General features: G+C 42.1%; 1 protein-coding gene across 5 annotated transcripts in view; it reads right to left on the bottom strand.

The window, feature by feature from the left end:
• Positions 1-1,336: 1,336 nt before the first annotated feature.
• The window catches only part of reep1 (receptor accessory protein 1), a 35,846-nt gene continuing 18,734 nt past the window's right edge, over positions 1,337-18,448 (bottom strand). Inside the window, exons 5-10 of one of the 5 annotated variants that reach the window (XM_036551210.1) lie at positions 18,088-18,201; positions 13,986-14,036; positions 9,769-9,940; positions 5,648-5,683; positions 4,334-4,569; positions 1,337-2,060 (exon numbers count right to left, since the gene is read on the bottom strand). In XM_036551210.1, coding sequence (XP_036407103.1) covers positions 1,989-2,060; positions 4,334-4,569; positions 5,648-5,683; positions 9,769-9,940; positions 13,986-14,036; positions 18,088-18,201 — 681 coding nt within the window. In that variant the 3' untranslated portion in view covers positions 1,337-1,988. The remainder of the gene's footprint in view (positions 2,061-4,333; positions 4,570-5,647; positions 5,684-9,768; positions 9,941-13,985; positions 14,037-18,087; positions 18,202-18,448) is intronic. The other 4 variants (XM_036551211.1, XM_036551212.1, XM_036551213.1 and 1 more) reach the window with 4 other exon arrangements.

The raw sequence follows: 18,448 nt of genomic DNA, 5'->3' as shown, positions 1-18,448 counted from the left end.
CTATATACAACAATTCTATGCTCCCACAAATTGGCATGTCAGTTACCAAATTTGCATTCTACTCAAGCCTATCTGAAAATGTTCTTTATTAATGCAGGAAAAACCAAAATTGATGTTGGCTGTTTATTAACTTGAGCTATTCCATGATTTGCATGCATTGATTGTTGGATATTTATAGCGCATCATTGCCCTCCACAGACCCAAAAATACTACAGTAACTTCTCTGATTAACATGACGGTTTTTCTGATGGAAACATAAGATCTTTTTATCCCAGTCTCTTTGACCTTGAGTGTAAATTTAGGGTATGTCTTATGCATTACTGTGAAAGACCTGCCCCTCAGACTGTAATATGCCATACAGGCCACATAATATGCTGACTGTGACATCAGGTTCCCATGACAATGTGGATCTAGTATATAACCGGACATCAGAAATCACAGAGGAGAGAGAGTGAAGAGCCACTGATATTACTGAGCATCCTTGTTTAATTGTAATCGCTAGCTATAAATTAAATATTTGCAATTACATTATATGTTAGTGTTGTATCCTCAGTTCCAACCAACAGAAATTGTTGGATTTTTTCCTTGACTGACAATTAAAACAGCTTTCAGACTTTGGAAAGAGCATCACAGTCCTCTATATCAAGACAAATATGAACAACAATGATTTATCAATACACAACGGTCTGAGAAATGATTTTACCATCTACTTCGGAAATGACTTCAATGGACATGCCTGTTTCACAAAAAGGGTATGATTATGAATATGCGCTGCATATTTAGCTATTGTGATAGTAACTGATAATTTCACAAGGAATGTTTCACAATACCTTAGTGGCTACATTCCTCTTATATATGTACTTGATTGTACTTTTGACAGGAGACATATGTGAAATATTCAATACAGAAAGAATGTACCTCAGATTTTTCCCTGCTGAAAAACAGAATATGACAAAATGTGTTATGTGTAACATATAAAACAAAATATATCAATTGTTGCCACTTCAATATTAAATCAATGCATACACTGCCACATGTACTCAACAATGCATGCCATTTTCTAATGTTATGGCCTATACATGTATAAAATGGTATATGTGAAAGTGGCAATAACAGAAATATTTTCCAGCATATTTTAATATCTCTTCATATCACTTCAGGGTTCATATCTTAACCTGTTACTTTTTTTGGAGGGGCTACATGACAGTAGTGGTATTTTTTCCAAGTGTTTTTTTGTCATGTTCATTCTTTGAAGTAATGTTGGGCCATGAAGACGTTTCCGTTTGTCTTATAATACTTGGGGTTCTTATGTCATTATGCTCTGTGAGCTACTGTACTCATAATACTACAGGATATTGTGTATTACCAGACACGTGTAATGATAAATCTGTTCACACTTCTATATTCTATTGGCACAGTACAAGCAATGAGCACAATTAACAAATTCACCATCTTTGATAAAATAGGTTTCCCGGGGCATTCATCCTCAAATAGGCAGCTGTCTCCTCCTGTTCCGAATGACGTCACCTCCTCCATGAGGAGAATTACGTTACCAGGTGGACTTGCGCATACGTGCTCTGCGCCCAACATGTGTCTTACAAAACTGACCGCACATTCAAAAGACATACATGCGTTCTCCTCAGCAAAAGAAAAACAATGAATATTGGCACGTACAAAACAAACAAAAATCAAACAAACACATCGGAGAAAAGGGCGTCAAATCAACGACCGGTGACACAGGAGAACAGAACCCTGCGGGGCGCGGTTGCCATGAGGACGTTCTCTCCATAGCACGCGGACTGTGACGTAAGCCGGCGGGAGGTTGGTGGCCTCTTCGGTTCCTTCTGCTGAAATGTGGCTGCATTTTAATTATTGTTTGTTTGAATTTTTCTGTCGTTTTCCCTTTTCTTGTTTTCTTCTGTATTCATTTAAGGCAGCTAAGCGATCCGGGAGTGTATTGATTGGCTGCGTCCGGTGGCCTCACACTGTCACATGGTTTCACTGCTCACAGACGAAGCGCTCTTTGATCTGGGGCGAGGCCTCAAGACTCTAGGAGGAGGCTGAAGTGGAGAAAGAAAGACAGACAGGGATGGCGAAGAAGAGGGATTAGCCAGAATTCAGTCCACACCCACCATCACCAAGTGTTCCAAAGGCAAATAAACGGGTAATATGCCCCTCGTGAAAAAGTAATAGGCTGGGCTACTGTATGGTCCATATAATATATGGCACAATATGCAAATCAAAACGTGTAAAATATATTAGCTATAATTGACTACGTATATGATAAAAGGTGTTAATTACTGTACACTTAATATGTGCAGTTTTATCCGTGAATCATAGAATATGTTAAAAACTATTCTACAATACATGATTAATAGATTTCATAAATACAGAACTTGCATTTTTGGTTCATTAAATTAAACAGATCTGACTTTTTCATTAGGGGCATCTTTCGCATCAAGAGAAGATGCATGTTAATAAAGCCTGGTTTGAATTAGGACACAATAACACTCTCACTTAATTCAGGCACTAATGAACTGCTGAAAGAAATGGCCTACTACAGATGCTGTTAGAAAAGCAGTTAGAAAATACAGTGAATGACAATACTGACGATTACTCAGAGAGCTTCTGCATTCTAAAGGACAATTTTGAATGTAGAGACATAGCAAACCTGCTGAAGCGCCATAACGCAACACAGCTCATCATCACGCGGTTGGGTACAGTATTTTTCTCTGAACATTATAAACAGAACACCGAGGAGAAGGGTGGTAAAACAGCTTAATCTGATTCGATCGTTAGACTGTTTTCCACATGGCCAGTTGATCCGCTACCTCATAGGCTAATATGAATCGCACACTATGTATCTGTAACATGCACCCACAGGATAATAAATGTACATCTATTTTTCCTATTAATTGGTGGGATGAAAATATTTCCAACACATTCTTTTTCATTATTTACAGATGATAAATTCTGGATGAGGATCGTATATAAGGAATTTCTTCTATTTCTTATTGTACAACCCAAGATTTATTTTGTTCTACTGACCTGTGGTAGAACTGTCTTTCTCCTTAGTGGTTATAATTATGTCCGTTTTATAATGATGTAATTTTTTACATATTATTAATGTAATCATCATCATCACTGGGTCACACGCTAAGGCGACAGTAGGGCCTACTTTAGTTTCAGACAAAGGGCCTTGTTAGAAATATTACTTAAGGTAGTGTGCAATATCAGCACAGTCTATATTACTGTAGAAATCCTTTAATCGAAAAGGCTAGTCTGTTTTCAAGAAATAACACATTAGAAAATTATATAAAGTATGGTAAAGAAAGAAGAAGACCCCGTATTGTAAAAGCATCTGCTAAATAAATAAATGAAAATGTAAAATGTAAGAAATTTGGTGCCCCATTAGAATTATCTGTAGAAACATGGCGAGAACCTCAGAAACACATTTTTGTAACATGATTTCAGAGATAACCCACACGCAAATGTTCATGCTTGCACTTGCAGGTTATTGTCAGTAGAGGGCATCTGCCAAGTTATTTGGCAACGGCACCATCTGAGACATTCCCTATCCAAACTAAAGTGAAACCCCGACATAAAGCAGCACACTGCAAACAACCTTGCTGATGGCAGAACAACATCACACTGAACAAAAAGGATTGAAGAAGCTGGATGCACATGGATCACATCACAGACATTCTGTTCTTTACCTGTGTTGACATTTCTGTTCCATGACTGAAGGTCTACCCATGGTAAAGTCAAAGATATTTTAAAACTAGTACCTAATACACAGTGAATGCCACATGCACTCTGAACAATATACTATAGAGTTTAACAGATATTTACAATTTTGTTCATGGCTCAAGAATTTTTTGAGTCAAGCATAATTGCTCAAACTGTAATGCAACCCAGCTGTTAAGAGGAAACAAAGCTTAACAAAGCTTGTTTAAATGTGCTTAGACGGACAGATAATCTATTAAACAGGTTCACCAATGAAAACATATGATAAAAGAAGATCCAGCATCAGGCACTTGTTACAGACTGTGCTGTATCACCATCCCTCTCTGGGTGTGGTCAGATAGGGAGGGTGTGATCAGGTTGGGAGGGACTTTTGTTGGGGTGAGGTAGTGAGTGTGGCCAGGTGTGGAATGGCATGTGTGGGGGAGGGAGGTAGTGGGCATGGCCAAATGAGGAATGGTGTGTGTGGGAGAGAGAGGTAGTTGGCATGGGTGTGGGGAGTGGGCAGATAAGGCCCCAGGCTTTGGGTGAAGTAGTGGGTTAGTCACCACACTCTCAAGCCAGACAGCCAGGCTGCAGAAAGCAATACCTCAGGCGCCCTCCTCTTTACCAGCTTGAGGTGCTGAGTGCTGGCCCCTGACTCCTCCCCATTGCCCCTCCCTTCCTCCTCCTCCATCTGAGGTGGGGGCTTGGGGGTCACAAGAGCATCAGGGATTGCTGGAGATGCAGAGGGCTCAAAGGGCAGGAACTGCCGCTCCTGGGTGCTGCAGTGCTCTGTGCTCAACACTTCGTACTCATTCATGTCAAAGTCCTCCCCAGGGCGCCCTGCACCACGGGGAGGCCAGAGTACATCATCAAACACTACACCAGATCAGCCTGCCTTATCAGCACATGTATATAGATATGAAAATACTGTGCTAGGATCAGTCTGGAGTTCTGTAGACATTGGCACAGGAAGAACAAGCCTTAGGATTTCACACAGGATGCAGAGTAAGAGGAAAATCCACATGAAATAATGCAGGTCCAGGAAGCATGTGCAGCTTATGACATATGTGAAGCGTGAAAGGAGAGGGAAATGCTCTGAGAAAAGTCATGACTTGTAATGATCTGCTCTTTTTCTTGGAGCAGTGTCCCAGGGTGGAAACACGGCTCTGCTCCCAAAAGTGCTGAGCTCCCACTGCTCATTTCCCTGATGTTTGGAAAAAGGTGATCAGCCAAATGCAACTGACAGCAGATGAAAACAAATCAACAATGCCTATGTAGAAGTCAGAGCGCATTCCCCTACAAAGGCATCTGTTAGAATAGAATGTTAAAGCAACCTAGGGGACATGTCCATAATCGCCCAATCACTGAAGCTCTCTCCGATAACACCAGCCATAACCAACAAGCAGTGTGGATGAAATTGCTACTTGCAGAATGCAACTATATGTCCCACTGCTCTGCGAATTTCCTCAGATAAGGGTGTTGGCCAATAAAGGGATTATTATTAGAAGTAGCAGTACTACTACAACCAATGACATTAATAACAGTAGTTATGCAATGATACTAGGAAGAGGATGAATATTTAACATCTATAAAAGCACTTGGGGGTGAAACTGAGGTAGGGGTGTGTGCAGCTAGGTGCCATAGGTAACACATACACTTATGCTCACAATCTGTTCACAAAGCTGGGGGTCACAGCTGAGCATCTCAGAGAGAGGAACACAGACGGAGAAGAGACAGAGAGAGAGAGAGAGAGAGAGAGAGAGAGAGAGAGAGAGAGAGAGAGGGAGGACACATAGCATCCAGCTGCACAGCCACACAGCTCATGCAGAGAGAGCAGGTTTTGGCTCATCCCCTGGGTGTACTGTACACCTTGCGACAGCATGTCATCTGCATGTGTACCACTAGGGGGCCCACTCACCAGTTGGGATGCTACAGTGCTCACAATGGGTACAGCCTAGGGGAGGGGACAGGGGGTCAGGGGTCAGGACACAGGTTACATCCTCCTCAAGAAGACAGCAAGCATCCACTGCTTTTTAAATGTCTATTCAGACAGGGGGTGACTGGTATCTGGAAATCCGGTTTTTAAAAATAGCTGGTATACTCCATGTGGAATCAACTTGTGTTTTCACAATAGTTGACACACCCATGTCTCCTGCTGAGGTCACTTACATAATGTAGTGTGCAACAACACCAATTTGCGCCTCACTCCTAGACTAGTGTCTGCCACACATAGACCAAGAATGTAAAGGCCACAAATCTTGCAAAAGATAACCAACTGAACTGAACATTTCTTTAAAATTATTTATAAAATAACATATAGTGTACACTTGTAGACATGACAAATTGAATGTTTTGCAACTTCTGGAGCAAACTGGGTTGACTTTATGATTTTTCAGAATAAATACATCTTCAGAATGATGATGCTCAAAGGTCTTTGTCCATATAAGCTTTCAGTGGCTTAACCTGTCTAGGGATCCAGCATTTCTTTTTTCTGGTCCTAAAAACTGACCATGGTTTACCACCTCTTCAACAAACTCTGCTACTGGAGGTACATTTGTACTAGTAAAAACATCCAGAAATATTTTACTCTTAATTTGGCCCTCTTTAATTATTCAAGAAAAACAATGAGATGTTTCAGTATTACTTCTTGTAGGGAATAGACCAATTATGAAACTGAGCTGAATCATTAAATTACTCTTGCTAAGCAGATGATCTTGTCCAGAGCAACTTACATAGCATGCCGTTTTTTACGTTGCCCATTTATGCTGCTGTATAAATGGAGGGAATCTGAGTAGATATTTTTCCCTAGGGTATGACAACAGGGTCCAATAGCATAGGACCCCTGGGATTTTAGCAGGAAATGTTTTTGTCACACAGGCTGCCCCTTACCGTTACACGACTCAGCTGCCCCAGTTCTGAATCAGTTGTCTTGAAACTGCTTGTGAGGAAGATCTGAACAGCAATAAGAGTGAGATGAAAACCTTTTCTCTTTTATCTTTTCACTGGCCCAAACATCCAGAGAGAGGGTGCGGACTCTCTCCTGACTGACAGAGACCTGTTTCCTTGGGACGACAGTAGATGCTACTTTGCTGACAGCGTGATGCCTCTCTGAGTACAGCAGGAGAGAGGATCAGAAATCACCTCCTGAAAGTACTTCCTTTTATGTGCAGAGAGAAGGCCTCGGACCTCCGCCTGGAGAACGCCTAAGGTGTGCGACCATGGCAACCACTCCCTGGGGGGACACATCTGTAAACACCTGAGTCTCAGCCTGCTGGTGCAGCTCAGCTGATTGCTAGCTATAGCCATGGTGACATGACGCTGACAGGCCCTCTCTTTTACCTCCTGCTCAGGTCATTCCGAGCATCCTCCAGGAGATGCATAGCAGTCCCACTGGTGCCTGTACTAAACCTGACACCCATGCCACCCCTGTTGAGGATACATTCATATTGTCATTCAAATGATTCTAAAGTTTAAACCAGAATGTGAGATCTGAATAAGTTGTGACTTGTATTCTCTTTTGCTGTAGTGATTTGACTGGACTGATGCTACGCACCAACTGTGTATCGCACCAATCAGAAGGTGCAAGAGGCCTCCAGCCCCTCCCCTCAAGGTGGGGCAATCAGCTGGCATGGTTCTGCGTGGTGGGAATTCACTTGCCTATTTCTTTGGGGGTCAGTACTGCAGGGAGGCTGGGGTTTCATGAACCCCAAGAATGGCAGAGCTACGCTATTTGGACAAAAGTATTTGGACGCCTGACCATTACATTGTAATGACATTGTATTCAAATACATATACTTTAATATGGAGTTGGTCCCCCTTTTGCAGCTATAACAGCTTCCACTCTTCTTGGAAGGCTTTCCGCAAGATTTTGGAGTGTTTCTGTGGGAATTTGTGCCCATTCATTCTATAGAGCATTTATGAGGTCAGGCACTGATGTTGGACGAGAAGGCCTGGCTCGCAATCTCCGTTCCAGTTCATCCCAAAGGTGCTCGATGGGGTTGAGGTCAGGGCTCTGTGCGGGCCAGTCAAGTTCTTCCACACCGAACTCATCAAACCATGTCTTTGTAGCCCTTGCTTTGTGCACTGGGGCAGTCATGTTAGAATAGAAAAGGGCCTTCTCCAAACTGTTGCCACAAAGTTGGAAGCAAGCATAGCATTGTCCAAAATGTCTTGGTATGCTGAAGCATTAAGATTGCCCTTCACTGGAGATAAGGGGCCTAGCCCAAATCCTGAAAAACAGGTGTGGCCAAATACTTTTGTCCATATAGTGTATCACGTGTTATCAGAGACTCATGGATTTTGAACAAATCATAGTGTTTTGCTGTAGATAGCTGTAGATTGGTTTTTACAAGTCAGTGAAGGCTAGCACATGTATCTCCACTAGGGATGTCATGAGAACTGATACTTCGGTACCAAGTCGATGCCAAAATACTGAAAACGTGATGCTACTCGTTTTTCTACAGTACCGTAGGTATCGGGGATGGTATTCTTCCGGACCTGATGGGGGCAGCATATGCGCCTGTTTGTTTTTCAGTACTTGTTGCTTTTATTACTCATTTTACTTAGTGGTGTATTTGTATGGAGCACTATCATACAAAAAAATTTCCTTGTTGGGGCAACCTACTTGGCAATAAACTAAATTTTGACGTGTTCTAGTCTGCCGTTAAAATGCCAAAGGAAGAAGAAGAACACTTGGAAGATGGCAAGAAGTGCAGCTGCAGCGACAGCTCCGCCTCGACTCGTTGAAAAGAAAAACAGTAACAGTCATGTATGGAAGTACTTTGCGTTCGAGGCGGATCATCAGGGATTAATAATAAATTCGCAAAAACCAGTATGCAAACGGTGCGATCGAACTTTTCAGACGAAAGGAGGAAACACTTCCAACTTAGCAAAGCACCTCAGAGACAGATATCCAGATTTATTCAAAGAATTCAAGCTGAGTGAGTTTCAATTCATGTTAACGTTACATTAACAACGTATCCAAAGTGTTGTCCTTGCTATCCTGAAATACACATTACCATTATTTTTGTTTGAGACAGTTGGCATTGCTGTGTAGCCAACTATGTTCCATACGACGTTTGCAATGGCTAAACGCTAAAGGCTACCGTGTTTAGGCCAACGTAATGTAAGCATAGCTTGTAATAGTAGGCTACCGTCCTTGCCGTTCAGTCTGTGTCACCTGTCATCAAAATATAACGTTAGCGTTTTAAATAAATATTTCCAGGCTAATGGTCTGTCACCATGTCCGTAAATTTAAACTACTGCTTGCACTCTGAGTATATAGAGGTGTGTGTGTGTGTGTTAGTACATTGTGTGTGCAGCCTCTGCTGTTTTCTTACAGTCATTGAGCTATACCTGATAACTGATATCTCATAATTTTCTTTTTCACAGTATCAGCCAGAGGAGGATGTCGAACAGGAGAGGCAGGAGCAAAGTCAGCAAACACATACACAGCCAACCATATCAGAAGCTTTTCAGAGGCACAGAAAATACCATGCCACTGTTTTTTTTGTAATGTTAATAGTTGTTACTATTACTGTTACATTTCCATATTTTTTTCATGTCTTGGTTGGGTACTGCAATTGAAATGCTGTACCATCATAAAAAGTTGATTGTTTGTAATTAAGCACAGTATTGTTTGTTTTAAATACTTTAAGGCTACATGCCACTGATGTTTTTTGTAATGTTCAAATGTTTTAATAAAGGAGTGTATGTTGAAGTACATGGGATTTATTGTTTTGTTTTTGTTTTTTACCGTGGTATCAAATTGGGTATGGAGAATCGTGGAATATCACTGGTATTGGTATCGACTACTAAATTTCTGGTATCATGACACGCCTCATCTCCACCCATCATGAGGTTCATGAAGCCTTACTCTCCTCTTACAAGTCTTCAGCAAATCAAGACAGAAAGCAGGTTTTAGTATAATAGCATTTCCAGAACTGTATTCATCATGGTAACCTGGTGAAGTAGGCCTTGAAGCCAGGGGTTAGAGTGGATCAGGCTCTCAGAGGTCCAGCCCTGTTGGCAGATACTCACCCTTGCTGGATGCAGTCTCCGAGTTGCTACGGGTGGTGGCACGGGCTCTGGGTTGTCCTGCTGTGGATCGAGAGGACACAGGGGCAGGGCTCTTCAAAGGCGCCTCCTGCTGGATGGAGGACAGATCCTGCATGCTGAAGCTGCGGAGCCGCTCCGACAATGCCCCCTGCCCCTGGCACCCGGAAATGCAGACACACATAAACGGGTACACATCAGTCACAGTCCTGATCTCAGTTATACTCATGACATACATATACTCGCTCCCAGTGCACATCAAGTTAGTTCAGCACCAACATGCAGATTCCATTCACCAATTAGCCTTTAGTAAAACCTGGAATGGCTCAAAGTGCTATGCCCTGGGAGTGCTGCTTCCTGCATATATGTCCCCATGCTAGTATCAAACACACAGAGAAACAGGACCTAGACCGACACTACAGCTCTCACTATGTGGGCCATCCTCATGTCACAGACCAACAATGGCATACATACTGTACCGTGTCATTCTGGTTGAGCTGTCAGGGTGCCAGGTTATGCACACATAACCATGACATATAATCACACACAGCACACCTCACAAAAGAACACTTGCTGGTATATCAGTACATAGAGATGCTGTACTGTGTTTGGGATCCCATTTTCTATGTCACACCCTGACCCACCTTAATGCCTCGCCACTAATACATTAATCCCCTTCAAGCCCTTGCCACCAAAACACTAACCCCTTGTAACACCTTGCCACTAATACACAAACTCCCTCCAAGCCCTTGCAACTAATACATTAAGCCCCTCCAAGCCTGTCACAAATTTATCATCCCTTAATTCCCCTTTTCACTGGAGTATATAATGGCAATTACTTTACATTGTTATATGGATATATTTTACTGTACTGTGACACAGGAGTCTGTAAATATCAATTTGTAATATGGAGTCACAAAATACTTTTGATATAAGGCCAGTGTATAGAGGGGTACAGTGAAGTAGAGTGGGCTGAGGTCTGGTAGAATTTCTGTGTTCTGGGAGTGAGTCTCCAGTTACCCTGGATTGCACCCAGGTTCATCCCTTTCCTGCTTATAACCTACATGTCTCCATGTCCCAGGCCAATGTGGGATTCAACCCTAAAACCTCCTACTGTGGAAATAATAACCCTCCACTGAAGCCATCAAACCCTCATGAAAACAGGAGACTGAAGAGCACCAAGTCCCTCAATCACTGCAGCAAATCTGGCAACTTGTCACTTGAGTTTACAGTGTGTAGTCCTGCAGACCGTGCTGGATGCTCCCCAAGCTTCCCTCAGTCAGGACGTCTACCACATGAATTAAAAGTCAAGATGCATGTGCTCCACGCACGAGTCAGCTTGCTGGCACAGAGGACAGCTGACACAGGAGGTATGCAGCACACATCACTCCTGCAGTCACTAAAGCTCACGCACATGCACAGTACATGGTCCCCCTCAACACATGCACACACACACAACTGGCTAAGACCTGTTTCAGTGAAAGAGAAGCAGAGTGTCAGAGTCTTATCTCCACTGCAGCAGGGTAATGGCTAAACAGGATTACTCCTGCAGAGGAGTGTCTATTTCTGACTGTTCCCCAACGTAACTGCCTCATCACAACAGCAGCACTGTGACTTTAACCACAAAACAGAGAGAGCTGAAGCACTGGCTGACCCATCAAAAATACCTGCTGCTGGTACAGATTAACAAGACGCCTCGAAAGAAAGGCAGCTAGTACCGACTCAGTTACATGTACCTCTCTTTGCAGCCATAGCCCTGCTGAACAACACCTCCTTTTAATGAAATCCACTCATGAGCAGACCAGTTAACAAAATAACATTTCATTCTTTCACTCTTTCTTCCACATGCACAGTGTATCACGCTATCCTGAAATCCAACTGCTCTTTTCTTCATTTGAGCTGCTCGGTTGAACATGGAGAGCTCAGCAAAAAGGCTTTCTTTGGGTTACTTTCAGGGGGAGACAATGGTGTAGTAAGGACATAATTCCTTCTGCAAGTTCCCTCTGCTGTGTTAAGTCTTTACGCTGAGCAATGAGCTAATCGATGTAGCTTTAGTCAGAGTAAAATTCAGGTCTAACAGCTTTGAGATACAGGGCTATGGTTAAATTCACTAAATGTGTTACTGCCACTGTTTGTTTACACAGTGTGGAATCTCCAGGAGGTAGGACAGGACTGGACTGGAGACTGGAACCCGTCCACTGTTGTTCCTCTGTTACTGTCTGTAGAGGTGATCTTGATTGGCCATCAGAGTCTACATATTCAATCTGTCACTCTCTAGCATGACCCTGTTGTGGTAAGAAAAGAAAGGAGAGAGCCTGAACAGGCTCTGCAGTATGGCTTCCCAATGATGTTTCTTACAAGAAGAAAAAATAGACTGTTTCCTGGGGGGGCCTGATGTCAGCCCTCGAGAAACACAGCCTGAGTCACATTGCACTGATTGGATGAGTCAGGGACCACATGAACAGGCACTACTGCTCCATCTATCCCCAATGCCTTTTGTCTTTAAAACTAAGTAAAGAATTTAAGCTGGTGTTGGTTTAGAGGCCTTCTTACATCAGCAAATGCTGAAAAAATGGGACACCTGCTTAAATCTGTCACTGGAAGTTAAGAACAAAGAGCCCTGTAGTTATACTAAACATATATTTTTTTACTATGGTATACACAAGCAGGCACGTATCCAGCTCAGCTGTGCCCTGCACACCTCGCTCTCATTTGTTAGCCACTAGGTAGTGTAATCCAGACAGGCTCCAGATCAGTGCTTCCCACCCACAGTCCTATGAGCTGAGCTGTGTATACTGCTCCTGTTTGAACAGGTTTGAGTGAATAATGACCTAGTTTTGACATCATCTGGGAGACATTTGCAAATCCTTGACGAGAGAGGTGTGTTGACCAAGGCATTTGTGTGAAAGAATCAAATGTTTAAAGACTTTTATTCAGCATATTTTTCTTAATACCCTTAAATAAGATCCTTAATGGCTGGGGGGGAGTAGTTGGCCCAGTTAAGCTTATTTTGGTGTATTACTCACCAGTAGGCCCTAGAACAGTCAATTGAACCACTAATTAATCCTAATCACTGATGTTGTTATAATACTCATTTGTTAAAGGGGTAAAACTAACTAGAAATACGTGGGGTTATTTGTACCAGACACACCTATTGAACAGCATATTTATTTCTCAGGACTAATGGCACAAGTCTACCAGCTCCATCAGGTGATAACAGATCAGAGATCAGTAATTATTTAGCAGCTCCACCAACCCAAGACAGCTGGGAGCCCAGACCTCGGGCTCACTGCTCCAGACAACAATGCAGTTTGTGTGGGTACAAAGTCCCCTAATAAATGAACATGCCATTTAAAAGGCTTTAAATGATGTTAAATATTGATGATTCACCAATGGATGATTCTACTTTTAGGAGATTTGTTGTAAACTTTGACTTGGAGCCAAATGCAAAATGAAAGGACAGAGCAGGAGAAATGATGGAATTCTAGAGAGTAAAGAGAAGCAGCAATGCCTGCTAGGACAGAGTGGTGACTCTCATGACTGTAAAGATGAACAACTACTGTCTGTGGGCAAATGGGAGATCAAAGGCCCTGTGCGTCATGCTGAGGTGTGGGCGAAAGCAGGGTGCCATGCACCTCTGTGAAAACAAACCGGCTCATTGGCCATCTTTCCCCTCACACCACATTTTCTACATCATATTTCACAGAAATGGTGTCACACATCTGCAATTGTTCTTACAGACAGCTAGGGTGGTTATGTAAGAAAATAAAACCCCGAGAAAGTGTCTGGTTGGACAGCCCAAGAATTTTAAGTCAGACCTCATAGGAGACATGGACTTCTGCGATTGTCCTTAACCGAACTGTCCATAGCAACTGGCTTTCTTCTGCAAAATCCCACCTTATTTCCAGCTCCAATTATAATTAGACACATATGTCAAACAGCTACTAATTGATAAGAGACAAGCTGAGGCCCATCAACCCCTGACTGTTGGCCAGTAACAGTGACCATGGTGTGATTAAAGCATGCCTGTTATAGACAGGTGAATTGCGTGCAGGTCAAGCATCAGGACTTGCACACACCTGGCTGCCCTGGTGGGGGCCCAGCATTCTCCTGAAGGGTTAGTAGTGGCACTGGCCAGCCTCTCTATCACACTACCGAACTGGTTAGTGACCCTGCTGGGTTTTCCCATGCTGGCCGGTTACCTGCCACAGAGTGTACTCCCTGCACATAACTATTTCCAGCAGATGGGAGACCTGGCAAGGGAGACGCTGATTAGGGCGATGGCTGTGTTTCACAGCCCACAGAGCCCAGGGTAGGGGTGCGGACTGGATAGCTGCGCTGTCATTCAAACACAGCTGCCTCTGAACTGGCCCCATGTTATAGCACTGAGCTGTCACTCACACATTCTCACCGGTGCCCTGAAGCTGTGTTGCTGGGCTTGAATTTGGGTCTGGAACTTCCATTGCCTCCCACCTCACTGAGGCATTGCGGACCAACTGTACAACGCCCATTATGCTGTTGTCGCAGAGTGCACTGTTGCAGACTCCTTTTGTCGTGACCTTCACAAAGCCCTCTAATTCCATGTGTGGGTGTGCATTGTACGGCTCGGTCGCACATGCAGCACCCCACAACAGTCAGAGTCAGAGCCACAATGGGGGTCTTTCACAGCGGGACATGTTAACGGTACATGGTCTGTGCTGTGCTATAGCCACTCAGTAGAAAGGAGTCAGTGTGTGTGTGCCCTGTAAGATGATGCCCTATACCCCACCCTGAGTGGGATGCCACCCACACCCCTTGGCCCATTTGGTCTGCTGCCGCCTCATGCCCTACTGGAATCCCCAGGTGGTTAATCACTGGTATCATGTGACTGGAGCTGCTCTCCTGTTACAGGAAGGGAAAGAGGGGTCAACAACCTCTGGATATCTGGATATCTCCTGTTCCAGCTGCTCTCAGGGTTTCTAGTGAGACGTGGGAGGGAGGACATGGGCGGGTACCTGGGGGAATATTACTCCACCGTGCCAGTGGTGGGCCATTGACAGCATTAGACAAATAGGGGTGTATGTTACCCGATTTCCCAATCTACACTGTGATTGTGGAGTCCGAGTCACAAAAACAGTCTGTTGCAATACAGCACAGACTAGCCCTTTCCATGGGGAAGAGTGGGCCGGACTGGGTTCAGTTAGAGTTTAGCTCAGTGCTAACTGGCTTCACTGCAATTGCAGGGGAGCAAAAGTTAACAAGGATTATCACACATTTTAAAGCTTTTAATGTTGTGCAAAGCGTAAAGTTATAATGTTTTTTAATGTGTGCTGTTGTACTTTAAAGGTGTTAAAGTTTTTAATGTTATGCTTTTAATGTTGACCTCATTTGCCTGCTCACCACAGTGTGAATTTTTCAGACTCCTCCTACTGTAACTGATGTGAAATTCTTAAAATTGCACTAACCCCAGCTCAGGCTACAAATGTCCTTTAAAATGGATGAATTTGTATTCCTTTGATGCATCAAATACAAATAATTGTGCTGGAGCACCTTGTATTCATTTTCAGATTTTTTTTGCAGTATTGGTAAATACATTATTGAGAAAAAAAGTTTTGTATTTTATTTGCCTAAATACTTTTCAAAAACATTAAATGCTTTAAAAATCAAGATATTTTTGTCATTTCAAATTTCATTCAATTCATTCAATGCATTTCCATTCCATTTCAAAGGTTACAGAGTTAGTTCAAAATGAGAAGCCAATATTTTTCATTTGTAGCTTTCAAACAGCACCAATTACAATCATTGTGCGCTCTAACAACATCTAAATAATATGTGAATAGCTGATCTGTGGTCATGTGACAGTGACAATTCCTTAATCAATACAACCAATTTCAAGGTGTATATGCTCTGAACTTTTCACTGTCTATGGGGTGGTGAACACCCCTTCACAGTCCAGACTACTGCTCACTTCTGAATGTCATACCACACTATAACAGACTCTTTATGATATCAGTGAAAATAATCTCAAAATCTTTGCTGTTATTTAGAAGAGCTGGCTGCAACATGAATATGAGGCATTCATGCTATAATATTATAGATTTGAAGTACAGAAGGCATGATACCACATCTTTCTGAAACTAGCTGAATAACAGGTCACATATTTTTTTGAGGAAGAGAGCTAATATGATACTGTAATTGGTCAGGGAGCTGGTCTGTTAGCCATGAAAGCAGCAAGCTTTTGTGCACAATCTGACCTGCAAGTGTAAGTCTACAGCAAAGAGCACATACTGTACATTCAGATGTCAAATTTGGATTCTAAAATGACCTTCCCAAAACAGACATTTTTAGAATATAGTTTTCGAGTGTGATAACAGTGTCACAAGTCAGTGGAGGACAATTTAATGAGGGAACAGAGACGAGAGAGCAAGTCACCAATTTAGAAAGGTAACCCTTTGTGCTGATACAGTGCAAGATAAAATAGCAACTTTGCAATAATCAGTCAGTTATGCATTCAAAGCTAAATTCATTCAGCATTTGGCCATCTTGATAGAAAAGGCATAGAGAAATTGCATCTAGGAGAAAATAAATTCCTGAATGTAACAGAACTGAATCCTGAACAAATAAAACTATAGCAATAAAATTTTCAGGTTGTCAAAAAAAAAAATTCAGAGCCATATAATCTAGCTATTATAAGAGAGCTGTATGATCTACAAATATATATACAAATGTTAACAGCCATACATTGTGAAAATATTTCATTTGAAACAGCCAATTGCAGAATAGCTTGTTAACTTGTCTAACTCCAGTATGTATGATTTCCTGACTCAGGACTGACAAACAGTAAGTAAGGAATGCACCGTGACACAAAGACATACACGGTGGTTCCAACAAAAACCCAAAAACAAAAGCCACCAGACCCCTAGGGGGTGCTCATAGTGAAATATTAGCCTGCCTATGCTGGGTAAAGCTCCCACTGCCATCTCTTTAACAGATGGTAGAGCTGCATACTGCAATGACACTCTTAAGTTACGGTCTCTGAGAGTGGCACTAAATATGGAACACCTTCAGTGCAACGAGAGAAAACCAGAACATGTTCAAATATATAAATGTAAAATTCAAGAAACACATTTTAAATATATATCAAAATGTACTGCATGTGTTGAAAAACAAATGATTTTTATTTTTATGTATGTGTGCAGTTCCTTATTGTAAAATAATATAGATTTTTACAAAGTATGCCAAAAGTGTATGTAAGTGTATGTATGAAAGTGGCAATCGTGTATGCATCATGCAATGTATTTGAATTATTTTGACATACATTTGTATTTCATATTTGCCATGCTGTTGTAATGGTAGGCCAGTCTTTGTGTAATGTCTGTTGGCAGTTTGGATGCCAAGGTGATGCTTGGAGTTATATCAGCTCTGAGTTAGTCCAGTTTAGGTTCAACTTAGTTAGACTGACATGGCTCTCAAAGCATAGTTAGCTTGCAATGATTGATTCCTGATAGCTGCATAGCAACTTACATCGTGACAACCAGGGAACAGGACAGAAAATTCCAATTGGCTATAACAGAATTTCAACATCTTTTGAAAGCTGGTGAAAATCTCCCCTAGGCATGGTGGGCATGTAAAGTAATCCTCACTAGGTCCTGGTATCATTATTTGTAACCATCCAAAACTACCATTTGTCAGGCTTCTATGTTGGCAACTGCACTGTTTCTGATCTTTTATCTCAATATATCCCATTATGAGAATAATAACTACTTCAGTCATGGCATTGCATTACTATTTTTGTTGTTGAGTATACACAACAGCCTGTCCAGTTCTGTTCCCCTTTTGGATTTGTCCCCCTGTTAATGCTTCAGTGATTGGTCCACTCTCTCAAATAGGTGTAATGTATGTAAATTATATCATGCTGATGTATCTGATGCTGACTGAGTACGTTTCCATGTTAAAGTGAACAAATACTTAACGGCAATAAATACTGACTGTTTCCCTGCAATATTACATGACAAATCCTGTTTATGGAATAAATGTGTATTATATAACCATGATTATTACAATCAAAAGAAAAATGAGAGATTAACATTATTTCTCAATGGAAACATCTGTTTAGTGGGTGTCTTTGTTTCTCTGTACATTTTTTTATATGTGGATATAACAATCAAGTAATGTCCATGTTCTGTGATGGTTATGGGAAAGAACATTAAATGTAAAACAGTAAATGCTGGTGAAGTAGTAGCTACAACAAAGTGGTTGTAAAAAAAATTCTTTGAACACTACATAACCCCAGACACCCAGGCTGTGGAGGATGTTTGCTCTTACCTTGGCAGCGGCTGTCACAGCAGCGGTGGCCGCCACATTCAGCCCTTTTCTTCCAAAGTGTACCAGGGCGTCGTAACTTTTGTCCTTGGCTTGGCATAGATAGTCATCAATATCCTGGAAAGAAGCGCACACATGCATTATACACTGTAGGTAGAACAATATCAGCCCTCCAGAGTCCTTTCCTTCCCAAACATTACCTCAGACTGGAATGACCAACATAGACAATGACCCTGTGACCTTTATTCCACAGCAGCAACACCAAAGCACTCACACAGGAGGAAACTCAGAGACACAGTTTAGCAGGCAATTTAGCAGGCAATTGAGTTCATGACTTAAGCAGCAAGACTACTGAGTGAAAAGT

This window comes from Megalops cyprinoides, chromosome 18 (assembly GCF_013368585.1).
Source record: "Megalops cyprinoides isolate fMegCyp1 chromosome 18, fMegCyp1.pri, whole genome shotgun sequence".
In the NCBI taxonomy this organism is placed as follows: Eukaryota; Metazoa; Chordata; class Actinopteri; order Elopiformes; family Megalopidae; genus Megalops; species Megalops cyprinoides.
The sequence above is the reverse complement of the archived record's forward strand: the minus strand, read 5'-3'. Positions and strand labels throughout refer to the sequence as shown.